Source organism: Aspergillus alliaceus (assembly GCF_009176365.1).
Source record: "Aspergillus alliaceus strain CBS 536.65 unplaced genomic scaffold BDW43scaffold_35, whole genome shotgun sequence".
Classification (NCBI taxonomy): domain Eukaryota; kingdom Fungi; phylum Ascomycota; class Eurotiomycetes; order Eurotiales; family Aspergillaceae; genus Aspergillus; species Aspergillus alliaceus.
Genome location: NW_022474718.1, coordinates 174,777 through 195,263, shown reverse-complemented (window position 1 = coordinate 195,263; position 20,487 = coordinate 174,777). Strand labels below are relative to the sequence as shown.

Genomic DNA, 20,487 nt, shown 5'->3' with positions numbered 1-20,487 from the left:
CAAATGTTTACAATCAACAATACGGGAAGAGGTACGGCTTACTTAGTGGATGATAGGAGATCATTCAATGAACATGGAGGCAAAGCTTAGCCTACAAACGACACTAATGTATGTTCTGTGGCTGAGCCGAACACTACTGAAAGGTAGCCTTCCCATTTTCCGACATCAGCTGACCGTAGCAAGGCTCCCCATGCGCCTAATAGAATCAAGGTGAAGACTAGAGGAAAGAAGCACTCCGAAAAGATATACCACCACCACATACCTGCACGACATATCACGGCCAAGATTTGAACCACTCTGAATTGCCCATCCGTTATTTCTACCAAATACGTCCTAGAACTATTTTTTAAGCAACCACAATATTCGCAGAGCCTATCTAATACTACACTGCTAGCATGCTATGCACAACCTGTCACCAAATATTTTCCGGGGCATGTAGCTACAGGACTTCTGTGCACCACCCCTATCTCCATGAATTAATGCATGCAGCTTTTGAAAATTGCTATATATGTCGGGTCTTGTGGAAGGCGGTTTCTGATAAACCCACTCGGCGGTCTGAAGGCTTGGGAAAACTATCTTCCAAGCCAGTTTCACGCTATTACATTCGCCGCCAATCTGCCGGTGGGGAATCCTGCATTATGGAGCTAAGTTTTACCGTTAACGAGACCGGCATTGATAATTGGGGTCATGTGGTTTCTTTCTGCCTACAGAGCATGAATGGTAAGCTAACTACATGAGCCATTACTAGTAACAATGTATTGACATATTATTAGATGCTAGAAAACACATCGATACCAATGGGTCTCACAGTCCCAATACTTGGGCAGCTAGCATGCTGACCGCATCGAAATGGTTGTCCAGATGCTTAGATAGCCATGATAAGTGCCGGTCATCTCCACTGTCAGGCTACACTCCCACACGTCTTATCCAGATAGGGCGACCGAGTGTCGACAAAATTCGATTATTGCCTCATCCCAATATAGAAGGAACTGTGCTTCAGTATGCGACGCTCAGTCATTGTTGGGGAACTTCAAAGCCCTCCAACTTCTCGATGTTAACATCAAGTTCACTGGAGGATTTGCTGGAGGGTATCGGTATCTCAGAGCTGGATCAGGTATTTCAAGATGCCGTGTTTACAGCTCGATCGCTTGGTCTCCATTATCTCTGGATAGATTCATTGTGCATATTCCAAGACTCCACAGTCGACTGGGAACGAGAAGCACCTCTCATGAGCCATGTATACGGGGGAGCAGCTCTGAATATAGCAGCGAGTATAGCAGCAGCACGTGACATCACCTGCTTTCCCAAAAGAGATCCATCATTGATCGAGCCATGCATTATAAAGTCCGCCTGGAGTGGCTGTGAGAATAACGTGTATAATCTATACTATAATGGCTTCTGCGATGCCACTTTTAAGGATCTGTCTTTGATGAAACGGGCGTGGGTAATCCAGGAACTTCTACTGGCGCCAAGGGTACTTCATTTAACGGGAAGACAGCTGTTCTGGGAATGCTATGAATTGAGCGCCTGTGAAACGTATCCAGGTGGTTCACCGCCAAACATTCACCAGCAGTCTATGACGAGGGATGCCTTATGGAGCGTTTTGGATAGTGCCAGGAGCAGTCCGGACATCATGGGAATAGCCACAACAGCTCAAACAGTTGATACCATGAGAAAGCTGTGGAAAGAAATTGTGAAAGTCTACACAACAGCCCGGTTGACATATACAACAGACAAACTCATAGCTCTCTCTGGGATTTCAAAGATTATGGAACGGGCCCTTCGCGACAAGTATTGTGCTGGCTTATGGAGGACATCTCTTATCACTGACTTATTCTGGTTTGGTCCAGCAAACAGACGAGAACTATATCCGCGTCCCAGCCCCTACCGCGCACCGTCATGGTCATGGGCCGGCTTAGATGGTCGAGTGTCTTTATCACTTGTGACCGATGAACAGACCCAAAATGTGAAGCCATTGATAGACATACTTATCTGTAAAGTCCACACCGCTACAGATGACCCCTTTGGAGCTGTTACAGGTGGTGTTTTACGACTCTCTGGACGGCTGGCAACGATCCAGCTTGACCCAGACTCTAATAATGGGTGGCTTGTTTTCTTCGATGGTACCTGGTGGAGTGATAGAGTAGGCCTTTTCATCCGCCTCGATTGTGCTCTTTCGACACATCAACTTCATTGTCTACCGCTTTTTCTTGATAATCACCAGTTGCCAATATGGAATGTGTCGTGTCTTTTACTTGAGCCTACTGGTGACCTTAAAGGCCAGTTTAGGCGGGTTGGTGCTCTTAATGCCTTCTCTGGAGCACTGGGTATGCAGTCCTGGACAAATTTTGAGGATAAGAAGAACGAAGACTGGCTTGAATATGAGGCTAGGGACGATGATGGTAGATATGTGGTCTCTATCTTGTGAATGTTATATACAAAACCAACTTCAATGAAGCCCTAGCTTATCGTTTCTTCCTTTTCATCGTTTCAGGGCCTACAGGGCCCGCAGCGCGCGCCTTTTCAGTTTAATAATAGATGCTTTACAGTATTACTGATACTGTTGTGATTGGTTCAGCTGGACCTCCCCTGCTTCTCCAAAATTAGTTTAGCATTTTAATTCGCACACCGAGAAATCTCGTGACCCTCCGACAACCGATGACTGGATTGTTCAATTGCTGAAGAGGACCTCTTGAATATTAGAGTTTTGGACCCCGATGATTTTCTCCCGCTTCTAGATGTGAGAATCAATGGCAGTGCCCCTCTGTTATGTTCACAACCTCATATTTGAGGAAGCCTTTGACAAGTCCAATGGTTCTGCTTAGTCTGTATGGGTGAAAGCACTAGCCGAATCCACGGTCGCAAGACGAAGCCGTTCTCTTGACGAATCTATATTCATATATGTACAGCATAGGGTCCACTTTATCGCTTTCTAATCCTTCTGATAGCTTGCAACTGTGTATATAGTATCGATCTAGAGAACAACCGGACACCCACCCCGACACTACCGACGAATGATAGCATAAGGGACTACAGTATCGGCAAGTAAAGACTTACCCAGTACGGAGACCGGGAAAGCCAGAAACCGAGCAGGAATGTCTGTGTCTTTTGAAAACATAGTGGGTCACCATTAAGTTGTGAACACACATACTCGCAGAACTTACTAGGTAGTGTGGGGGTCAGGCCGCTTCGGCGTCAAAAGCCAATAGGAATGTCCTTCACTTCTGCGGCAACGCGATACTGGAACTACTTGCCCGTTTGATATCTGCTTAGTTGGAGGTCTGTCGGGCTCAATTTTGATCGCATTTAGCCCTTCTTAGTGAGTGAGGTTGAGATAGTGATATAGAGAGCTAGACGCGTGCTTTATTTCCAGGTGTATCTGGTGACAATTCTGCATCGTGACAAGAGGTACCGTGTTTAAAGACGGGCCTTCTGACAGACATACCGTAGAGAGATCAGGATACGAGCACAGGGTCGCTCACTAGGAAGGTCAGCGACCGTGGTTCACTTCGCTCTTCAATACGATTCTTAGGTCCCAACAATTTGCCCTAAGATCTGTTCAAAAATGCCTTCCGAATGGAGGTACTCTACTGGGTCCTGGCTATTGGTAAAGATAGATTGTATATGGAACGTTACTTTTGTATATATCAGTTCGTGAAGGCATTTGACTGAGGACGATTAGTCCCGATTTCTGCACTCACAATTGAATACATCGCTCAGGCCGCATTGCCCAAAGTATGAGCATTATACGTACAAAGAGCGTCGCTTATTCAAATAGATGTTCTAAATCCTTGAAGCGACTTGCATCCAATGAGCTTCGGTACCAATGTTGTTGAGGTCACGGTAGTGATCCCCTTTCAGGAAACCTCCTTGCCACTCAAACCGTACCCGTGGATATCACCATGTCAAGTCTACCTACCGATCGATTAGAATGCCACCTCAACCACGGTACTGGAATGACAGCTTCACTAGAGGCTTTGACTGGCGATAACCAGAACTCATAGATCAGACTTGGAAATGATGTCAGCGTGGCTCGACACTCCAAACTCTCTTATAAAGACCACCTGCCCCCAGGAATACGTTTCCATCGCTGAATAAAACATTTAACCCGAACGAATACTTGCTGATCGGTCGCTAAAAAACTACCCAACATGTACCAACAAATCATTGGACGATCGAGTCAACGGATGGGCAACGCGGCCAAAAGAATTGGATCAGTGCGTGATACCGCACCGTTTTTGGACAATCTCTAACTAACCGAATTTGCAGCCTACCCAGTCCGATGACTCTTCAAACCGCACACAGATCAACTCGTCTTTATTGCGTCGACAGGGACCCGCTTGGCTTGTCGCCGGGGGTGGAATGGGTGCGACTTTGGAAGGGGTCTATTTGATGCTACGTTCGTTCCGGCGGCTGAGATATATCTGAACTCGTTCGTCGATGTTGCGATACCCTCACCACGTCTCTTTACGAGGCACTAATTCCACATAAAATCGCCCTGGCAATTACGGGTATTGATATGGTTCCACTTCATTTCATCTGCGTGATTCAGCTTGCAAGACTATAGCTATAGTACACATTTTCGCGTCCTTCCAGGCTTGTTGTGCCCACGAGCGAAAAATTGGAAAATGTCGTGAATAAGTGGAGCTCTCATGTCGTCTTACAATATGGCTGTTAATACGGTTTCTAAACGAAGATATTACATTGATACTCGTAATGATCCCACTCACTCGAGTATCGACCTCCTTTAGCTGCTGTATCAATAAAGTCAAATAACTGAACTTCTATCCGCGTGACCATATCCTAGACTAGAAAGTGACAGGCACCCTTCACTGTTCTGAGTCTCTCTACAGGGAAGGCAGAACATTAAGACATACATAGTATGTATATAACACCAAGTGGACCTTAGTCCACTTGGTGAATGTACCATATTGCCATTCACCACCTGAGCAGGTCAGGGACTCGGGACCAAATCTAAGGTCCGTTAAAGGGGGACATGGCCGGTGTTCAAAGCACAGCTGGGAATTCCAGTACGGAGATGCCTCCTTTACCATTGAAGGGCATTTCCAATCCACTATTTTTTTGCTTTTGCATTTCTCAGTGTCGATCACTCCACTAGTCTGGTCCCAGCAGACCCCGAAGAACAAACAAGGTGTCAGACAATATCCGAAGGCACGATTACAGCATCTACCTGTGGGTGGAGCGACAACCGCTGCTCTTCCTCCCCATGGAGCTTCGGCTGCCGCATAGGATGTCATCATGAGACATGGCCAACCGGCCTGGCAAATTCTGTATCCTGCTACGTCGGCCATGGCCTAGCCGCTGAGTAGCAGGGCAATTGGCAGTAATACCCACTTGCTGTTCACGGGTAAATGGGTAGACTTCTGTTGCAGATCTCCTCTACTAGCCCTGTACATTATCAACCTCGGTAACTCCCGGCAATGGAATAAAGCCCGACGCCTTGGTAGGCTATAGTGGATAATTTGAATTAACCAGAATACACCATCGGTCTCAAATTGGAGAATTTGGCTGCTTAAATGGGTTGTTTCAGCAGCCCAGATGTTTCAAGGCCCTCACGATCATGTAACTCCGCCGTGCACTTTTAAATAACCCTTGCTACTTGACAGGGTCTAGAACGCGAAGGGTATTCCCGTGCCGTGGCAGGGAGATGCAAAAAAAAGCCCCGTCTTATCTTGGCCTAATCTCATCGTCTTGGCGTGGTGAGATTCGGCCTTGATGGTAATGCTTAAGTCAACTTTCGGATTACTTCATTTCGCCTCAGCCAATCCAGATATTTTTTTTTTTTTTTCCCTTGGATGGTTTGATAGAAGGACCCCCCGATCAGATTAGGCAAGTGAACTTAAACACATCTATGATCCGTCAGTTTCGTATTCCTTTGATTGCAGGAGTAATAGCCGCTTAACAGACAGGGTATCCCGATGCAGCAGGTCTGACATGAAGTACTGGCGGTTTGGTCCATGTGTTAGTCAAATGTCGTCCTACTACCATGAGCTTAGCAGGAGCTCTGACGAAAAGTAGACCTGAAACAAGAGCCGGAAGAATTCAGCATATGGCAGTGTGGACCGATGGATAGTACCCACATAGTAACTAGCTTAGACCCGCATCGGGCCAACAGGGGACAAAACACGTCCACTACGAGTCAAGAATCTGCTTCCAGTACTGCTGTCTCCGGGTAAATGTGGGTTGTAATCAATGACATGAAACGAAAATCCATACCGTATTTTGAAGGAATTATTCCAAAAGCCCTAGACTATAGCCACAAGCCTTGATTGCTGAAACAATAAACTCCAATTTAGCCATTTAGCTGTTTCGGATAGACATTCAGAACCTCATTGGGATAGTTATAAAGGGGATTCCGTTTCCTGCCATTACCACCAGATAACAACGATCATCAACCGCACGTTTTCAATCCCCGCAAAACAACCAGGACAACACCGCCACCATGGTCAGCTTCTCGTCTCTCCTTCTTGCAGTTTCCGCTGTTTCTGGCGCTTTGGCTGCCCCCGGCGATAGCACTATGGTCGAGATGGCCAAGCGTGCTATCACCTCCTCTCAGACTGGTACCAACAACGGCTACTACTACTCCTTCTGGACCAACGGCGGTGGTGATGTACAATACACCAACGGCAACGGCGGCCAGTACAGCGTCAAGTGGAACAACTGCGACAACTTCGTTGCCGGAAAGGGATGGAACCCCGGCAGTGCCCGGTATGGATCACGCAGCTTCTGAACGGGGTCCAAAATGGCTAACATTAATGAGCATGTAGTACCGTCACCTACAGCGGCAACTGGGAGAGCAACAGTAACAGCTACGTCTCCCTCTACGGCTGGACCAAGAACCCTCTGGTTGAATACTACATTGTCGAGAAGTTCGGCGACTACGATCCCTCCACCGGTGCTACCGAGCTCGGCACCGTCGAGAGTGACGGGGCAACCTACAAGATTTACAAAACTACCCGCACGAATGCTCCTTCTATCGAGGGCACCTCGACCTTCGACCAGTACTGGTCCGTCCGCCAGGGCGGCCGCGTTGGTGGTACTATCAATACTCAAAACCACTTCAACGCCTGGGCCAAGGCGGGTCTTAAGCTGGGTGAGCACAACTACCAGATCCTGGCCACGGAGGGCTACAAGAGCAGCGGATCTGCCACCATCACTGTTCAGTAAAGGGTTTCGTTCCAATGCTTGGGACAAGGTTTTCCTTTACCGTGACCTTGCGGACCTTTGGTCCCTCATTGGGGTTTAGCAGTTCTATTTTCTTCATTGATAGCCCAAGTCCTGTCTTGGGGGTTCTTACAGCTACGCTTGAGTACATAGTCACATTCGCCGCCGGGGCATTATTAGTGAAAACATTCCGCGGCCAGACTTGCCACTAATTTTCTCATATCCCAAGCATGTAGGACTAAATCGTCAGGTAGTTGAACCGCAATTTCCTACCTCTAAATGATAAGTAAAGTCTGAGCTGTTCCAAAGCACCCCAACATGCTGGAAACCATGCACGATGCTCAGTTTGGGTTAGATGGGCTACCAAGGGTACACCCATGCAACAGTCCGCATTCGCGGTAAAGAGGTTGACAAGTCGATTTGGACACAGCAAGGCGATAGCAGATCAACCCAGTGCGTGCACATACAGAGTTTGCGCCGGGGTTGATTGTCGCATATCCCGAAGCCAAAGTTATGTTGACGCATCGTGTCGTAGCTTCTGCGCTGTACATCGCTCGCTATCCCCTAGAATATGCAATCGGTTGTTGTTTGGGCTCGTTGTCCGTCTATATTGGCATGCAGAATAGCATCAGGGTGTCTGTTATCCTTCTTCGGCTGCCCTTGAGTACATACATAGCGGTATATCAATATACGAGCAACCTAGGGCAACAGTTAGAGGGCTAACCCAATTGTATCAGCCGCTAGTATGCACTGTAGAGCATTCTGGGAGCCTCTCCGTCAATGAATCTCTTTTCCTAGGTTTCTTTGAAGTGCGACCGTAGGCTCTTTGACCTATATTCCTGCAGGAGGTTGTTCCGCCCAATGAGTTTTGTCCCCGGAAAGGCAGCCTTCACAAACCTGTTGATGCTGAGGTTATCATCTGACAATCCATTTCACATTAATGCACGACCTTGCTGTCACTGTGGCTTGCGTTACGCGTTATATCACTCGTGTGACGTACGGGCAGCGGTCCCGATATACACTATATCGTTCAACGTTTATAGCCGAGCAAAAGACTACCAGGTGGCAGGTGAGGCTCTAAGAAAGTGTGAAATCATTGTTAATGTTCTTTTTGAATTTTATATATTTCTTTTATGTTTTCTTCTCAGTCAGGCGGCGACGACTCCAACAAGGCTCCATAACGACACCATCACTTTCGCGACCCTAGAAAATACAATTGATCTGAATGGCCCTAGACTATACCTGTTAGGTAGATCATAGCAGATACACGATCTTCCATGTTTATCAGCATCTACTGTTGCTGGGAGCAGGAACATGATTGAACGTGGCTTGACATTCTTCCAGCTAGAACTAGGGGAGACCCCCACAAGACCCTTTGCTTTTTCTCCTTCTTGAGAAGGCTGCTCGCTCTCTTATCGAGATCTGACTCCCAAGAAAGAAATACAACGACAAGGATGGGTCCGATGCATGAAACTAGTATCTTATTTGCCGAATTATATTACCAACTCGAGAGGGTAAGGGTGGGGCATGACATGAATCTGTTCCTTCTCACCGATATTTTGAGAATGACTTAATGAAAATATCACGATTTCCACTGTTATAAAATGCACATTATCTTTCTCACGAAGTTCAAACCGGGCTAATCCATTCGCACTTATCCACGGAGTACTACTAGTAGTATAGCTAGCTTACCGATAGACAAATCGGAATGCTGACTCCAACTCACTAGAATACATAACCCCGATCAACCACAATCCTTCCACTACCAAGCTCCCAACATCACACCAAATCTCACGCCTATCTTACCCAAACCACCCCAGATATTAATCACAGGAGAGAACATGGGGTAATTGGCACTCATGGGTCCACGCGTTACCGGTCAGCTCAATCCGGGGTATCCGCAATAGTATGGGGAACTTCTCCGCATTCTCGGTGCGATGATCCCCCGAGCTCACCTACACAAAGTCTGGGGAGTCGCCAAGAGTGAACCCAACGGTCGAATGAGATCAATAATGGAACACATGCTATGTGGGGACCCCGGAATTGCCCTCGGGGTGAAAGACCACGGATACCAGCTATGGAGATCTGGGCCGCGGGGAGGCGTATAGGCGTTTTGGGAGGGTATTAGAGCTTCGGAGTCCCGTTGAGGTTGAGCCGGTTTGTTCGTTGAGTTAATTATATCCTATTATTATTCTAGACTATCGCGATACACAGACGCTGACACGATGAGGCTCTGGAAACATGATTTTAGAGGCAAGGCCCTGATTACTGCCATTACGATGGCGTCTTGTCAGGCGTTCTTGCTCTTGGGGTTTGATCAAGGTAAGAACGTAACTGCCGCGAAAGCAATTGAATGTACGACTAACAACTGTAGGCGTCATGGCAGGACTCGTAGGTGCGGATAACCGGTTCGGTAGGGACTTCAACCATCCCGATGCCGATATGCAGGGCAACATCACGGCTCTATACGATATCGGGTGTGTCGTTGGATCAATTGTCTGCTACTTTATCGGAGAGCGAATGGGTCGTCGGACTATGCTTATGCTTGGCGGCTTTATCATGGTGATCGGAGCCATTATCCTCGCCACTTCAGAGACTGTCGCCCAGTTGATCGCCGGCCGCATCATCACGGGAATCGGCAACGGCATGAACTCTTCAACTGCGCCGGTATATCAGAGTGAATGCTCGCCCGCGGCATACCGCGGTGCATTGTTAACCCTGCAGGGCACGGTAACCATTCTAGGCGTTGTCATCGCCTATTGGTATGTCTCTGTTCCTTTCAGCACTCCAAACAACCTACACCTAATACTGACCCTTCCAAAAAATAGGATGGACTACGGCACTAGCTTCACAGAATCCTCCTTCCAATGGCGCTTCCCCCTCGCCTTCCAAGCCCTCTTCGCCATCCTCCTCATCCTCCAAATAATCGGGCTCCCGGAAACCCCCCGCTGGCTCGTCCAACACGACCGCCACGAAGAAGCCCGCGCGGTCGTCTCCGCAATTGAAGACCGCCCCCTCTCCGACCCCCTCGTTACAAAAACCATCCTTGACATCCAAGTCGGGCTCGAAGAAGAACACAAAGACGGCCCATTCCACTTCCGCGAACTCTTCACTTGGGGCGAAGTGCAAAACCTCCGTCGAATGCTAATAACCATTACCATTGAACTAGGGCAACAATTCACCGGCTCAAACATGATAAACTACTACGGACCCGTGATGTTCCAAGAAACGATGGGGATGAGCCGTAATCTGGCCATGATATTGGGCGGATGTATCCAGTGCACGTATCTGGTTGGCTCGGCGATCCCGGTGTTTCTGATGGATCGGTTCGGGCGAAGGTCGCTGTTGATTGTTTGTTCGATAGGACTGTGCTTGTGTTTTGTTATGGTATCGATTTTGCTTTCGCTGGGGCGCACAGACTGTGCATATGGGGCTACGGCATTCATCTTTATATTTCAGATATTTTATGGTGTGGGCTGGCTTCCTGTGCCGTGGTTTTATCCGGCTGAGATTAATACTACCCGGGTGCGGACGAGGATGGCGGCTATTGCGTCCGGTTGGAATTGGATGGCCGTTTTTGCTGTAGTTAAGATTACGCCGATTGCTTTTCGTAAGTGATGATTCTTTCTACTGTGATGAGCGTGGCTAACTGATGAAGAAAATATCGGGTGGAAGACGTTTGTGATCTTCGCTGTGCTGAACGCGGCCTTTATTCCTATGGTGTATTTCTTCTATCCAGAGACGAAAGGATTGGAACTCGAGGATATTCCATTGCTGTTTGCCAAGGGAGGCATTACTGGCGGCGTGTTTAGTTCGAAAGGTGGGAGGACGGTTATGCCAGGGCAGCATGCTCAGGAGAGACGGGTTGATGAGAAAGTCGAAAGGATGGTGGAACAAGTGGAGGATGTGAGGTGAAAACTATCTAGTCAACAACTTGGGCATGGGATAGAGGCTGTGCATCTAAAATGATCTTACGCTTCCACGACTGCACTTCTACCTAGAATAGTCCTGCGATGGACAATAATCTTTTATACCCATCCACAGATCCACTAAACTTCAATAGATATTATTAGAGGACTACATTAATTTTATACCTAAAATACCACAACCAACCAACCTATAAAGAACAATTTATACACAACACCAACCTCCCGTACACAAAACATTCTGACCCAACATCGCTAACATCAATTCGAACACCGACCCCCTCAAGACTATCACATCTCATCAATCTTTGGATCCATATTCTCCGGCTGCAACATCTTCTCCAACTCCTCGCGCGAAGTAAACTGTTGCATCTGGATCTCACCGCGGTCAGCCTTGACCTATTCCATTAATCAGCCTCTCATCTTATATGACGCCAAGTAAAAGATCGTAAGAAACCCACAGAAGCTTCACTCAATGTAGCATGCATCTCATCCCAGGAGGAAGTAGGCACGCCACGCTTCTCTGTGAGAGTGGGAGACTCGAAGTCATCTGGGAAGGAGGCGGCGATGAAGACTGGTCCTGGATTTTAGTTCCTTCTCTTTTATTCCTACTCACGGGATGGAGGTTGGGGTAGAGGATGTAGGGAACGTACATTCTTGGTTCTTCGAACTGTACGCCTCGGGATGGGCCTGGATCTGATATGTTCTTGTTAAGGTTGTAGTCCTCAGCAGGGGACGGGAGCGCATGAGGGTATTTCGAAGCATATTTAGAGATATTGTGGTTTTGTATGATTGGGAGAGACTTTTAGACTATGGATTATCAAAGAATACGAAGAATAAAGGCGTTGTGGTGCTTATAAAGAGGGGAAGCTTGCGTAATGATGTCAGTGGCCAGAGGATTACCGGATTGGGTAATGCCCTCGTCTAACCCGCGTTGAAGGATGTCATACATGCAAGGTTGAGGAGTTTCCGACGAACCATGGTCGGCAGATTATTTTAGGTGCAGTGACTGGTTTCATAAGCAAAGTCTGGACTGTGTTCGATGAAGGGGGTCACGCCACGCGGGATCTAGGTTCGAGGGTATCATGCTAATTACTCCAACAATGTTTACGATAGTTGGGGGAGCGGTAGATAGGTTTAGTAACTGTACATTTCGTATAACAGGTGAGCTATTCCCATATCTCATGATCTATACATTAATCGTACACGGTTGTGGTAACATCGTAAATCAGACGGCTTTTGTCAAGGATTAAGACAGCAGACTCAGTTCAATCCCATGCAGCTGGCATAATAGGTAACTGTCGCAGGCCAATCCGAGAAGATACCGCGGACGCCAACCTTCTGTGCCAAGGCGTCGACAATGCGATACATGTCACCGTCTCCCTTGATGGTCGACGCAAATGACTTGACGAAGTAATTGTCTTCGGCGGCAGCTTGCGCCAAGGGAGGGAACCGCTCCAGGGACCAGGTGATGATGTCGAGCCCGGCCTTCTTGGCAGTGACGGCATACTCGGAGGGCACGATCTCGCCGCCTTCAGTGGCATTCAGGAGTGCGGAGATCGGAGGAGCCATGATCTTCACACCCTTCTTGGCGAGCTCGGGAAGGCTGGCGACTGCCGCTTCGTATCCCACGTCGGTGTCCATACGCTCGTCGAGGTAGATGGCTTGCTTGCCGAAGGCAGGCTCATGCTGGAGCCAATAGAAAATATCCTTATCGAGGAAGGACTGGGGCCACACGCGAGAGGGGTTGATGTGAGCACGCTTGTAGTCGTCGATGAGCTGCTGGGCGTACATCTCCTGGGTGTAGTTACCCTGGAAGGGCATGGGCACCTCAGGGGTCTTGAGCTCGGGTGAGAACTGCAGGCCCAGGGACTCGATCAGGTCGATGTACTCGTGGTGTGCCATGGGAGTGGCACAGGTGTCATAGAGCTCCGTGCGCCAGGCCGGTCCTCCATACTGGTACTCCTCTGGGGTCGTCGCCGACGAGTTACTGGAATCCATCTTGGCGCAGAGAGACTTGAAATCAGCCAGTGTGATGTCCGCGGTGCAGCACTTGGCCTTGGCTGGGGTAGTGTCCGTCGCGGGCTGGAAGGGGACAGTGCACTTGGCCGCCAGCTCCGGGATGGTCAGGATGTTGGTGGTTGTGTGCAAATCGCACTGGGAGTGACGGCACACCAGCTGTCGGTCACTGGTGAAGGCGACATCGCATTCGACGATGCCAGCACCCATACGAGCAGCGGCCATCATACCTTGACGGCTGTGCTCGGGGATTTGCAACGGGCCTCCACGGTGGGAGATCGAAAATTGAGGAGCATGACGGATGGGCTTCTCCGCACAGGATTCCAGTTTGCTCTTCAAGGGACCGTCTTCCATTGCATCGACGAGGAAGTACGGACGAGGACCGACCTGGATGTTGGTGACATTGGGCTTATGGGAGGGAGCGCCGCGACGATTAAACGAGGGTGCCGCAGCCACCACGCCAGCCGTGACAATGAGAGAGGTAAGATGCATGGTGTAGATCTGGCTATAGCAATTGAGTAGTTTAGACCAACTATCCAGGCAGAGAAAAGCACACACACACACACAACGACGATCTTTCTGCTTAGGGGGATGAAGGCCCTATTTATCCTCCAACCGAGGGGTTGTATCGGCCCGGTTCCTGGACCTTGGAGCATATCAATCAATTGTATGGAGCATCCCCTTGTTTCCGGCTTAGATACACGCCCCACTCGGTGTCTCCGCGTGCCGCCAGGCCGATCTCTCACTGCTCCGAACATTCTACACATTCCCTTGGCAACTTGGCAACGTCTTGGCTACAGGAACAGGAGGAAACGTGGTTGGCCGTTATCCTGCACATGTTGTCAGCGAGCTACCTGATTTGAAGCGTTTTCCGCTGGTTCCTATCAGTGCATATTCAGATGTTGTACGATATTTCTCGTGGTATCCCGGGGGAGCCTTAAATGATTTCAGCAAGTTACACGACGCACTCCATCGAAGGATATCAGTCCCTAGCCCCACCCAATACTTTCTCTATGAGATTTTTTTTCATGTAAAATTAAGTCATAAAACAAAGAACGGGCCAAAAAAATCCCGCATGCGTGGGATCTCGGGCAGCGATACGGAGCATTGTGTTCGGGGTGGAGACCCCAGATATTTGCTAACGGAAATTGCGGGGAACCTAGCAGGGCGCAGTGAGACGAAAGGATCATAGGAAATCATTGTACAAAAAGCTGCAGGATAATCACAAGCCGCAATGGGGGAAGGTAATGAGGGAAGGGGAAGCGAGACCCAGTTAATCTATGCCTGTAGTTGGTCTGGCAATCGCTGCACATCTATCGACCTAAGCTTTGATAGTCTCAACTTACAATGCTTGAGATGTCGCTGCTTGGGCCTTTACTCCCTGTGGCAGTCCAATCCTCTAGAGTATAAAGTAGATCAGGAATTTTGCATGATCGAGCTCCTCTCTCAGCAGTGCTGTGTGATCCGTTTCGGTCAATGTCCGTCGATACATGGATAAAGCAACCCGTCCAAACGGCCGATAGCCACATCGTCATATTGGGGTGTTCAGACGCGGGGATACTTATCGCATTGTCCAATTTCCTGTTTAGTCAGGTCGGAGGAGGGTCCAGTGGGCCTTGGAATAAATATTCGAAGTGAATAAGCGCCCGTGTCGTGGTGGCGTCGCATGTCCTCTTACTGGATCCGAGAACCTTGGGCCGATAGGGCTTTTCTTCATTGTGCCTGAACCACCGAGAACGGTTGGTGAGGATCAGCTGAGATTACCCGACCGTCAAATCTGATCATCTACGCATGTGTTATACTTTCTCTCTGAGATATGAAGGCGCCCGATATGATGGAAGAGCTATCATGATTGAGGCGCATGTTAGTGACTCGTGAAGCAGGAATGGGCCAAGAGAAATGTTCAGTCTTGGCTTTGCAGCCTATCTTGCATTTGTGGAGCTCAAACGCGGTCCGAGGGAAAATATTGCCGATCATTAACTGCTCTAGAAAGACATTTTCTAGAAGTGGGGATCAAACTCGCTGCTCGATGTAACCCCAAGGAAGAAGGAAGCCGAGGTGATAAGTTTTATCTAATACCGGCCCACAATCAACCCGATTCTCTTCTTGCCTGCCTGGTAGGAAGAAGAATTCCGAACCAGACCGTTTGACCCCGAGGGGATTATCCCACCTACAGCTAGCAAGTAGAGACGGTCGGAATTGTACTCTACACTGCCATCTAGTCTTCGTCAAGGTTCCAGCTGCATTGAATGGGTTCGACAGCCTCATCCGCCGTAGATTGGGGCTAGGTAAAACTTAATATCTACCGTGGGGTCAGCCTGTTCACAGTTGTTGGGGGTGAGAAGGTGTTTATATTTTTCTATGTACCAGACCCGACGGTGGGACTACGTTTCGCTTTAGCTTCCTTCGCTTCCTGTGCTGTTTTCCTAACATCGTCATTGCAGTTCTCGGAAAGTCATGATGTCTCCTCTGTCGCTCTTTGAAGCGAATTGCTGTAGACAACCGACAGATTAGTACTTAATGAGAGCTTCCGCTATAGCTCATGATCTATGGTGTACCATTTGACGTCTTTCTGGTGTCCTAGATTTTTAACCGCTATAGAACTATTAGATTATAGCAAGGGCTGGTTGGCGAAACACAACCTTATAACAACGTGGCGATCCAACGCGGTAGACAAGAGTGTAGGAAATCAGGCCGAATATATTACCCCAATATTCATGCAATGGGTATCCTAACCTCGCGACCAATACGTTCAAACCCAACAAACACCCCGTCACTATTAAATCGCTTTCTCCAGAGCGCGATGTTGACCCTCCTATACTCATGCTCCATCGTCGTCACCGTCGCTGAGCTCACCCTCCGCCACACGGGTATCAGCCTAGACAAATCGCCCGCTTCAACTCTGCCAGTAGGACCTTGCTCTTCAATAACCACATCCACTTCTTCCAGCATAATAGTTTCCTCGCCAAGACAATAGAGGGCCTTAGGGTCCTAAAAGCCCTCTCGACTAGCACCCGCCAATAGTGAGAGCGCCTTCCCGCGGATCCCAGGGCTGCGACACTTCATGACGGTCCACCAGAGCGGCTGTACGATGCCAAATCCAAGTGAGTACCGGAGTCTAGTACCGCGGTTATCTGAAAGGAACGCATCGGCGTAGTAGACTAGGCTGCGGAAAGTCTCGACTCGGATGTCAAAATCCGTCTCTTCTGCCTCGCAGTGGGATAATGATATGAACAAGCTTTGCCATGAATGGTGAATTAGAATTAACAGCCTTAGTTGCTGTGTATGCGTGAGAGTAGGGGGTTGGTCTGAATGAACAAGGTGGCTGCACGCTTGTCTCCAGTAGCCCAGGATGGAGAAGAGATATTGACGCCCAGCGTCACGGAGATGTTTGTTGGCTGTGTATTAGTGTGGACTCGGATCATTGTTAGATAATATCAAGCATTCATTTGTCAGGATGATAAGATGCTGGGTTGCTTCATGGATCGACCGAAAGGCTTGGGGTATGATGAAAGAGGGGGGCTCGGGCTGGAGTGGCGTGTGCAAAGGGTCAATCCTCAACGATGCAGTATTAGCAACCAGCCTGAGCACTGGCTGGGTGGAACCAAAGCAGGTAGCCTGAATATCCAAATGAGTGAACAGTGTTACCAGGTCATCATCGGTCGATAGCTGCTCGGAGGTGACATGAAAATCTATAGTTTGGTTAGGATCAAATGACTCCTGCAGCATCTTCCTGCCCTGATTAAGGTGGACAGTGGCCTTGTCAATATGACCGCAGAATAGTTCGATAGACAGAAACAATATACAAGCGATAAGCACCACTTTCCGAGAGGCCATACTACTGTAATTGGTTATGTGGGTGTTCAAAAAGTGAATAGCTTTGTTGTACCCTTTGACAACTGGAATCCTGCGACTACTAAAATCACGTATTCCGAATGGGTTCTTGATGCTTTGTGAATAGCCTTGCATGGCGCATGATAAGGCAATAGTCCCATGGAGGATCGAGGGTTCAGAGTGGCAGGCCGGCAGCACAATCCTGTGCCAGAAGCCCGTTGAACAGACGCCGCCGAAGCTTACAAGCGCTGAAGTCCGGAATGATTCCTATATTACAGACTCCAGTGGGCCCAGGAAAGGAAGGGCTTTGGGATTGGTGTGCTGGGGTTTCGGTCGAAGATTGGTGACTTTCCCCATATTGGTACGTGCACTTTCTAGGCATTGTTCTGGTATAGGAACGAGAATACCGTAGCCTTCACACAGTTGACCAGTAGAGATGCATCGCCGACAACATAGCTTGGCTTCATCGCACTTGACCCGACGACGTCTGCCCGGGGCCGCCTACCGTTTAGCATGCTAATCAGGTCGTTCCCATCTCACCTAGGCCTATTTACTTGCAAGTGAGACATCCCGTTCGACTTCGGGAATAGAAAGATTTCGACATCTTCAAACATTGGCTGGGAGAGGGTTTCTATGATAGCTGTACATCGAGCTGCGGTATTGAAGATCGCTCGCTTTTCTGTCCTAAATTTCGAGTAGACACCTTGGCAAGCGACCCCTTGCGGACGGTCCAATCACACCCCCGGTTTTGGCGAGCTAATCGACAGGCCATTCCGGCTGTAGCCAATCGTATAGGCCTTGTCCAATGTCGTCGACCATCTAGATGGGTATGAAGACTTGCCCAGCGGAGCGATGTAGCTATCTAGATCCTGAACGTCAGGCTTCTGTTGTTCATAACGCCATGATCTGCATTTTATAGCAATCATACTCGCCTCAGATTGATCTGAAATGCCCTGAAACGAAACGTAGTGAGAGAAAGGGAAAAAGTAAACGGGCCTGCGAGAGCGTACACAAAAGACTATGGCATTTTGCTGTAGAGAGCTTCCTTCCACGCGCGCTTTTGGTTCGTTCCTGGCTTACCTCCTTCTCACTGGTCCTGTCTTGGCCTTAGGGTTCTAGGGCTTTTTCTGCAGCTTCGCCCTTCATGATTGCGCTGTTTGGTACACTAATTGTTGCTCTGCAGCTCTTATCTGCTGCTACATAATAGCTGATGTTTCCATAACTGCTGCTGCAGGAATTGCTCCAGTGTAAAGTATGAGGCATTTTTTTGAGTAATATACTATACTTTCCCACTAACTATCTACTTTGAGAATGGCTAGCACTATATTAACCTTCCCTCACTATCTATTAATATCTAGATTTCTATGATCGGAAGCATCTTCAGCGTAGCAAAAGAAAACTAATGACTGGTAATAATAACATGGACGCTACTTCAGCCTTTATCTACAGTTCACTATTATTATAACTATCTTAGTAACCAGTCACAAGTTAATCTAGAACAAAAGAAGGTATGGAACTAGATAATGACACTGAAACCTAACTTATATAAATAGGATAAAGGTTAAATCATTACCCCAAATCAGCTTCTATACGCCCGAGCGATGTTCTTAGAGAATATGAAAAGCGCTTTATTGCGCGGGTAAAGTCCTGTAAACTGCGCTTAGATTAGATTAATATTATATATAAGAGCACGGTGCCGGCTATAAAATATGGCTGAATAGACCAGAAGAGGAGAGAAATGCTATGTCCGCGGGATTATTGATTCAATAAATTGGAGTTCGCAACTATCTCATGAATATCTCTTTTGAGCTCCTCGTGCATCTGGAACGATGGTCAATTGACATCTTTGAAGGACAATTAAAAAATTGACATACCCGAATAGCCAGGTCGACGGTACCGTCACAGGCTGCAAGCTGAAGTTGATTCAGAGCTTCCATTTTTTTGTTGATATCCGCTTCAGAGCTGGCTTCATACAGGCGCAGGTCGCGAAATTTACGAATTGTGGGCGTGATAAAGTTTGAAGAGACTTCAACGTAGATATTAGTTGCCCTGAGAAGAAAGTTGAAGCTGGCTTTCATTTTGAAAGCATTCTCGCGTAAGTCCTTTAGATTTGTTAGCTTGCATATATCCATATGACAGAAGAAAGAAAAAGACAAGTACTTGGTTTATGGCTGCGTTCGCCAGACGTTCACTTTTAGCTGCTGTTTTGATTGTAAGTCTACTATCTCTAACAGCTCTGTTTATCAATCTGGACAGCTGTAGCAATCCGTCCATAAAGTCTTGTACGCGGTACTGAAGCTCTCTCAAGTGATATACGGACTTTTTGAGGATCTCGGTGATCTCCGCCTGCGTAGGTTAGCAGTGCCATGTTTATATGAGAACTCATGCCCGGATGAACAGACAATGGATACAGTCTCTGAAGACAGATCTTTAAGAGTAGCCTGAAATACAGAAATTTTCTCTGTGACCTCGTTGATATAGGCCTGTCGCTTTGCTTGAACTTCTTCCATTGTGAGAACTTCCCACTTCAGATATGAGTAGTAGCAGTATCCAATAGCCCCCGAAATCGCTGCCTGGGGCAGGAAAGGAAGTAGGTCAACGAGGGTGAAGGATGTTGCGGATCCCACTCCTGCTGCAGCAGTAGAGCCTGCAGAACCTGCAAGGCCTGCATACAACCCAGAAATATTTGAAAACCCAGGAATACTCGAAACTGTAGTATTCTTGTGAGCACTGTCACCATAAAAGGATTAATAAGGGAAAAGTACTCAAGACAGGAACCAGATTTTCGAAAAATTGCTTCTGTTCACGACTTTTCTCCAGGGATTCCTTTCGAGATTCGAACATTTGCCTTTCGGAAGCCAACTTTTCCTCTTGCAGTTTCTTGCTTGCTTCATTTTCCCTAATATCCCTCTTCACATCTTTAGCTTCTTGCGCCTTTTTGCCTATCAACTATGAGTAACATTGTTTTTTGGTGGTTGGTCATACCTCATACCTTGTGATTCTTCTAAAGCCTTGGACAAATAAAGCGTTGTTTTAGACCAGCTCTCGAATTTCTGCTGGACATTTCTCATTCCAGACATACAATCATCTATATTCTGCTGAGCTTGCTCAAGATATAGATCCGCATGGCTCTTCTCGTCTTGGTCTGCATCTGGCCTACAAAATCGTAGTATACGCTCGATCTTGAGTCGGAAGTATAAGCATACGTTCAATATGAAAGAGAAACTGGAAAACATACTATACCACCTGGTGAAGCGAGACCGTCTGCTATGTAGGCAATCTCAATCATCTCTTTTTCAGCTTCTTTGAATGCAGCTAGTCCCAACTGCACACAAGAATAGATATTGCCATGAAGTGTGTCATATCTCGGGGGTCATTAGTTGGAGTTCAAGGATAGTTTGACAAGTCTGAGAACTCACTCAAGCCCAGGCCCGCTCAGGCTAATGCTCATCAGATGCGATCGGGTAGAAATAAGCTGACATTGACCAAGTACACCAAGTGCTTCAGGGCCGGCGCGGAGACT

At 47.9% G+C, this 20,487-nt stretch overlaps 7 protein-coding genes across 7 annotated transcripts; 4 read left to right on the top strand and 3 right to left on the bottom strand.

Moving 5' to 3' along the window:
• Positions 1–73: 73 nt before the first annotated feature.
• On the top strand, positions 74–2,428 carry BDW43DRAFT_320797 (HET domain-containing protein; the record flags this gene model as incomplete). Its single annotated transcript, XM_032049168.1, has 3 exons — positions 74–108; positions 446–720; positions 774–2,428. The coding sequence occupies 3 exons, from the start codon at positions 74–76 to the stop codon at positions 2,426–2,428; spliced, it is 1,965 nt and encodes a 654-aa protein (XP_031898169.1).
• A 1,723-nt stretch (positions 2,429–4,151) lies between these two features.
• On the top strand, positions 4,152–4,428 carry BDW43DRAFT_313144 (uncharacterized protein; the record flags this gene model as incomplete). The annotated part of the gene is made up of 2 exons (XM_032047525.1): positions 4,152–4,217; positions 4,270–4,428. The coding sequence occupies 2 exons, from the start codon at positions 4,152–4,154 to the stop codon at positions 4,426–4,428; spliced, it is 225 nt and encodes a 74-aa protein (XP_031898168.1).
• A 2,035-nt stretch (positions 4,429–6,463) lies between these two features.
• Positions 6,464–7,188, top strand: BDW43DRAFT_313143 (glycoside hydrolase family 11 protein; the record flags this gene model as incomplete). The annotated part of the gene is made up of 2 exons (XM_032047524.1): positions 6,464–6,729; positions 6,789–7,188. The coding sequence occupies 2 exons, from the start codon at positions 6,464–6,466 to the stop codon at positions 7,186–7,188; spliced, it is 666 nt and encodes a 221-aa protein (XP_031898167.1).
• Positions 7,189–9,223: 2,035 nt separating this feature from the next.
• Positions 9,224–11,100, top strand: BDW43DRAFT_320795 (sugar porter family MFS transporter; the record flags this gene model as incomplete). Its single annotated transcript, XM_032049167.1, has 4 exons — positions 9,224–9,507; positions 9,560–9,947; positions 10,014–10,795; positions 10,844–11,100. Exons 1-4 carry the CDS (start codon positions 9,411–9,413, stop codon positions 11,098–11,100), a joined length of 1,524 nt encoding a protein of 507 aa, XP_031898166.1. The 5' UTR covers positions 9,224–9,410.
• Positions 11,101–11,235: 135 nt separating this feature from the next.
• Positions 11,236–11,920, bottom strand: BDW43DRAFT_282785 (uncharacterized protein). The gene is made up of 3 exons (XM_032042673.1): positions 11,765–11,920; positions 11,573–11,685; positions 11,236–11,510 (listed from the first exon to the last, which is right to left on the bottom strand). Exons 1-3 carry the CDS (start codon positions 11,874–11,876, stop codon positions 11,403–11,405), a joined length of 333 nt encoding a protein of 110 aa, XP_031898165.1. The 5' UTR covers positions 11,877–11,920; the 3' UTR covers positions 11,236–11,402.
• Positions 11,921–12,241: 321 nt separating this feature from the next.
• BDW43DRAFT_282784 (glycerophosphodiester phosphodiesterase family protein) lies at positions 12,242–13,977 on the bottom strand. The gene has a single exon (XM_032042672.1). The coding sequence runs from the start codon at positions 13,620–13,622 to the stop codon at positions 12,375–12,377; it is 1,248 nt and encodes a 415-aa protein (XP_031898164.1). The 5' UTR covers positions 13,623–13,977; the 3' UTR covers positions 12,242–12,374.
• Positions 13,978–18,716: 4,739 nt separating this feature from the next.
• Positions 18,717–20,120, bottom strand: BDW43DRAFT_282783 (uncharacterized protein; the record flags this gene model as incomplete). The annotated part of the gene is made up of 5 exons (XM_032042671.1): positions 19,957–20,120; positions 19,367–19,906; positions 19,125–19,310; positions 18,839–19,066; positions 18,717–18,785 (listed from the first exon to the last, which is right to left on the bottom strand). Exons 2-5 carry the CDS (start codon positions 19,472–19,474, stop codon positions 18,720–18,722), a joined length of 588 nt encoding a protein of 195 aa, XP_031898163.1. The 5' UTR covers positions 19,475–19,906; positions 19,957–20,120.
• Between the last annotated feature and the right edge of the window lie 367 nt (positions 20,121–20,487).

Excerpts from the sequence above, each read along its gene's own strand:
- BDW43DRAFT_282784 (XM_032042672.1), bottom strand. The coding sequence starts at position 13,622 with ATGCATCTTACCTCTCTCATTGTCACGGCTGGCGTGGTGGCTGCGGCA.
- BDW43DRAFT_282785 (XM_032042673.1), bottom strand. The coding sequence starts at position 11,876 with ATGCTTCGAAATACCCTCATGCGCTCCCGTCCCCTGCTGAGGACTACA. Across the intron at positions 11,686-11,764 it reads CAGTTCGAAGAACCAAGAAT|TCTTCATCGCCGCCTCCTTC; the intron begins GTACGTTCCCTA and ends ATCCAGGACCAG. Across the intron at positions 11,511-11,572 it reads CTACATTGAGTGAAGCTTCT|GTCAAGGCTGACCGCGGTGA; the intron begins GTGGGTTTCTTA and ends TTAATGGAATAG.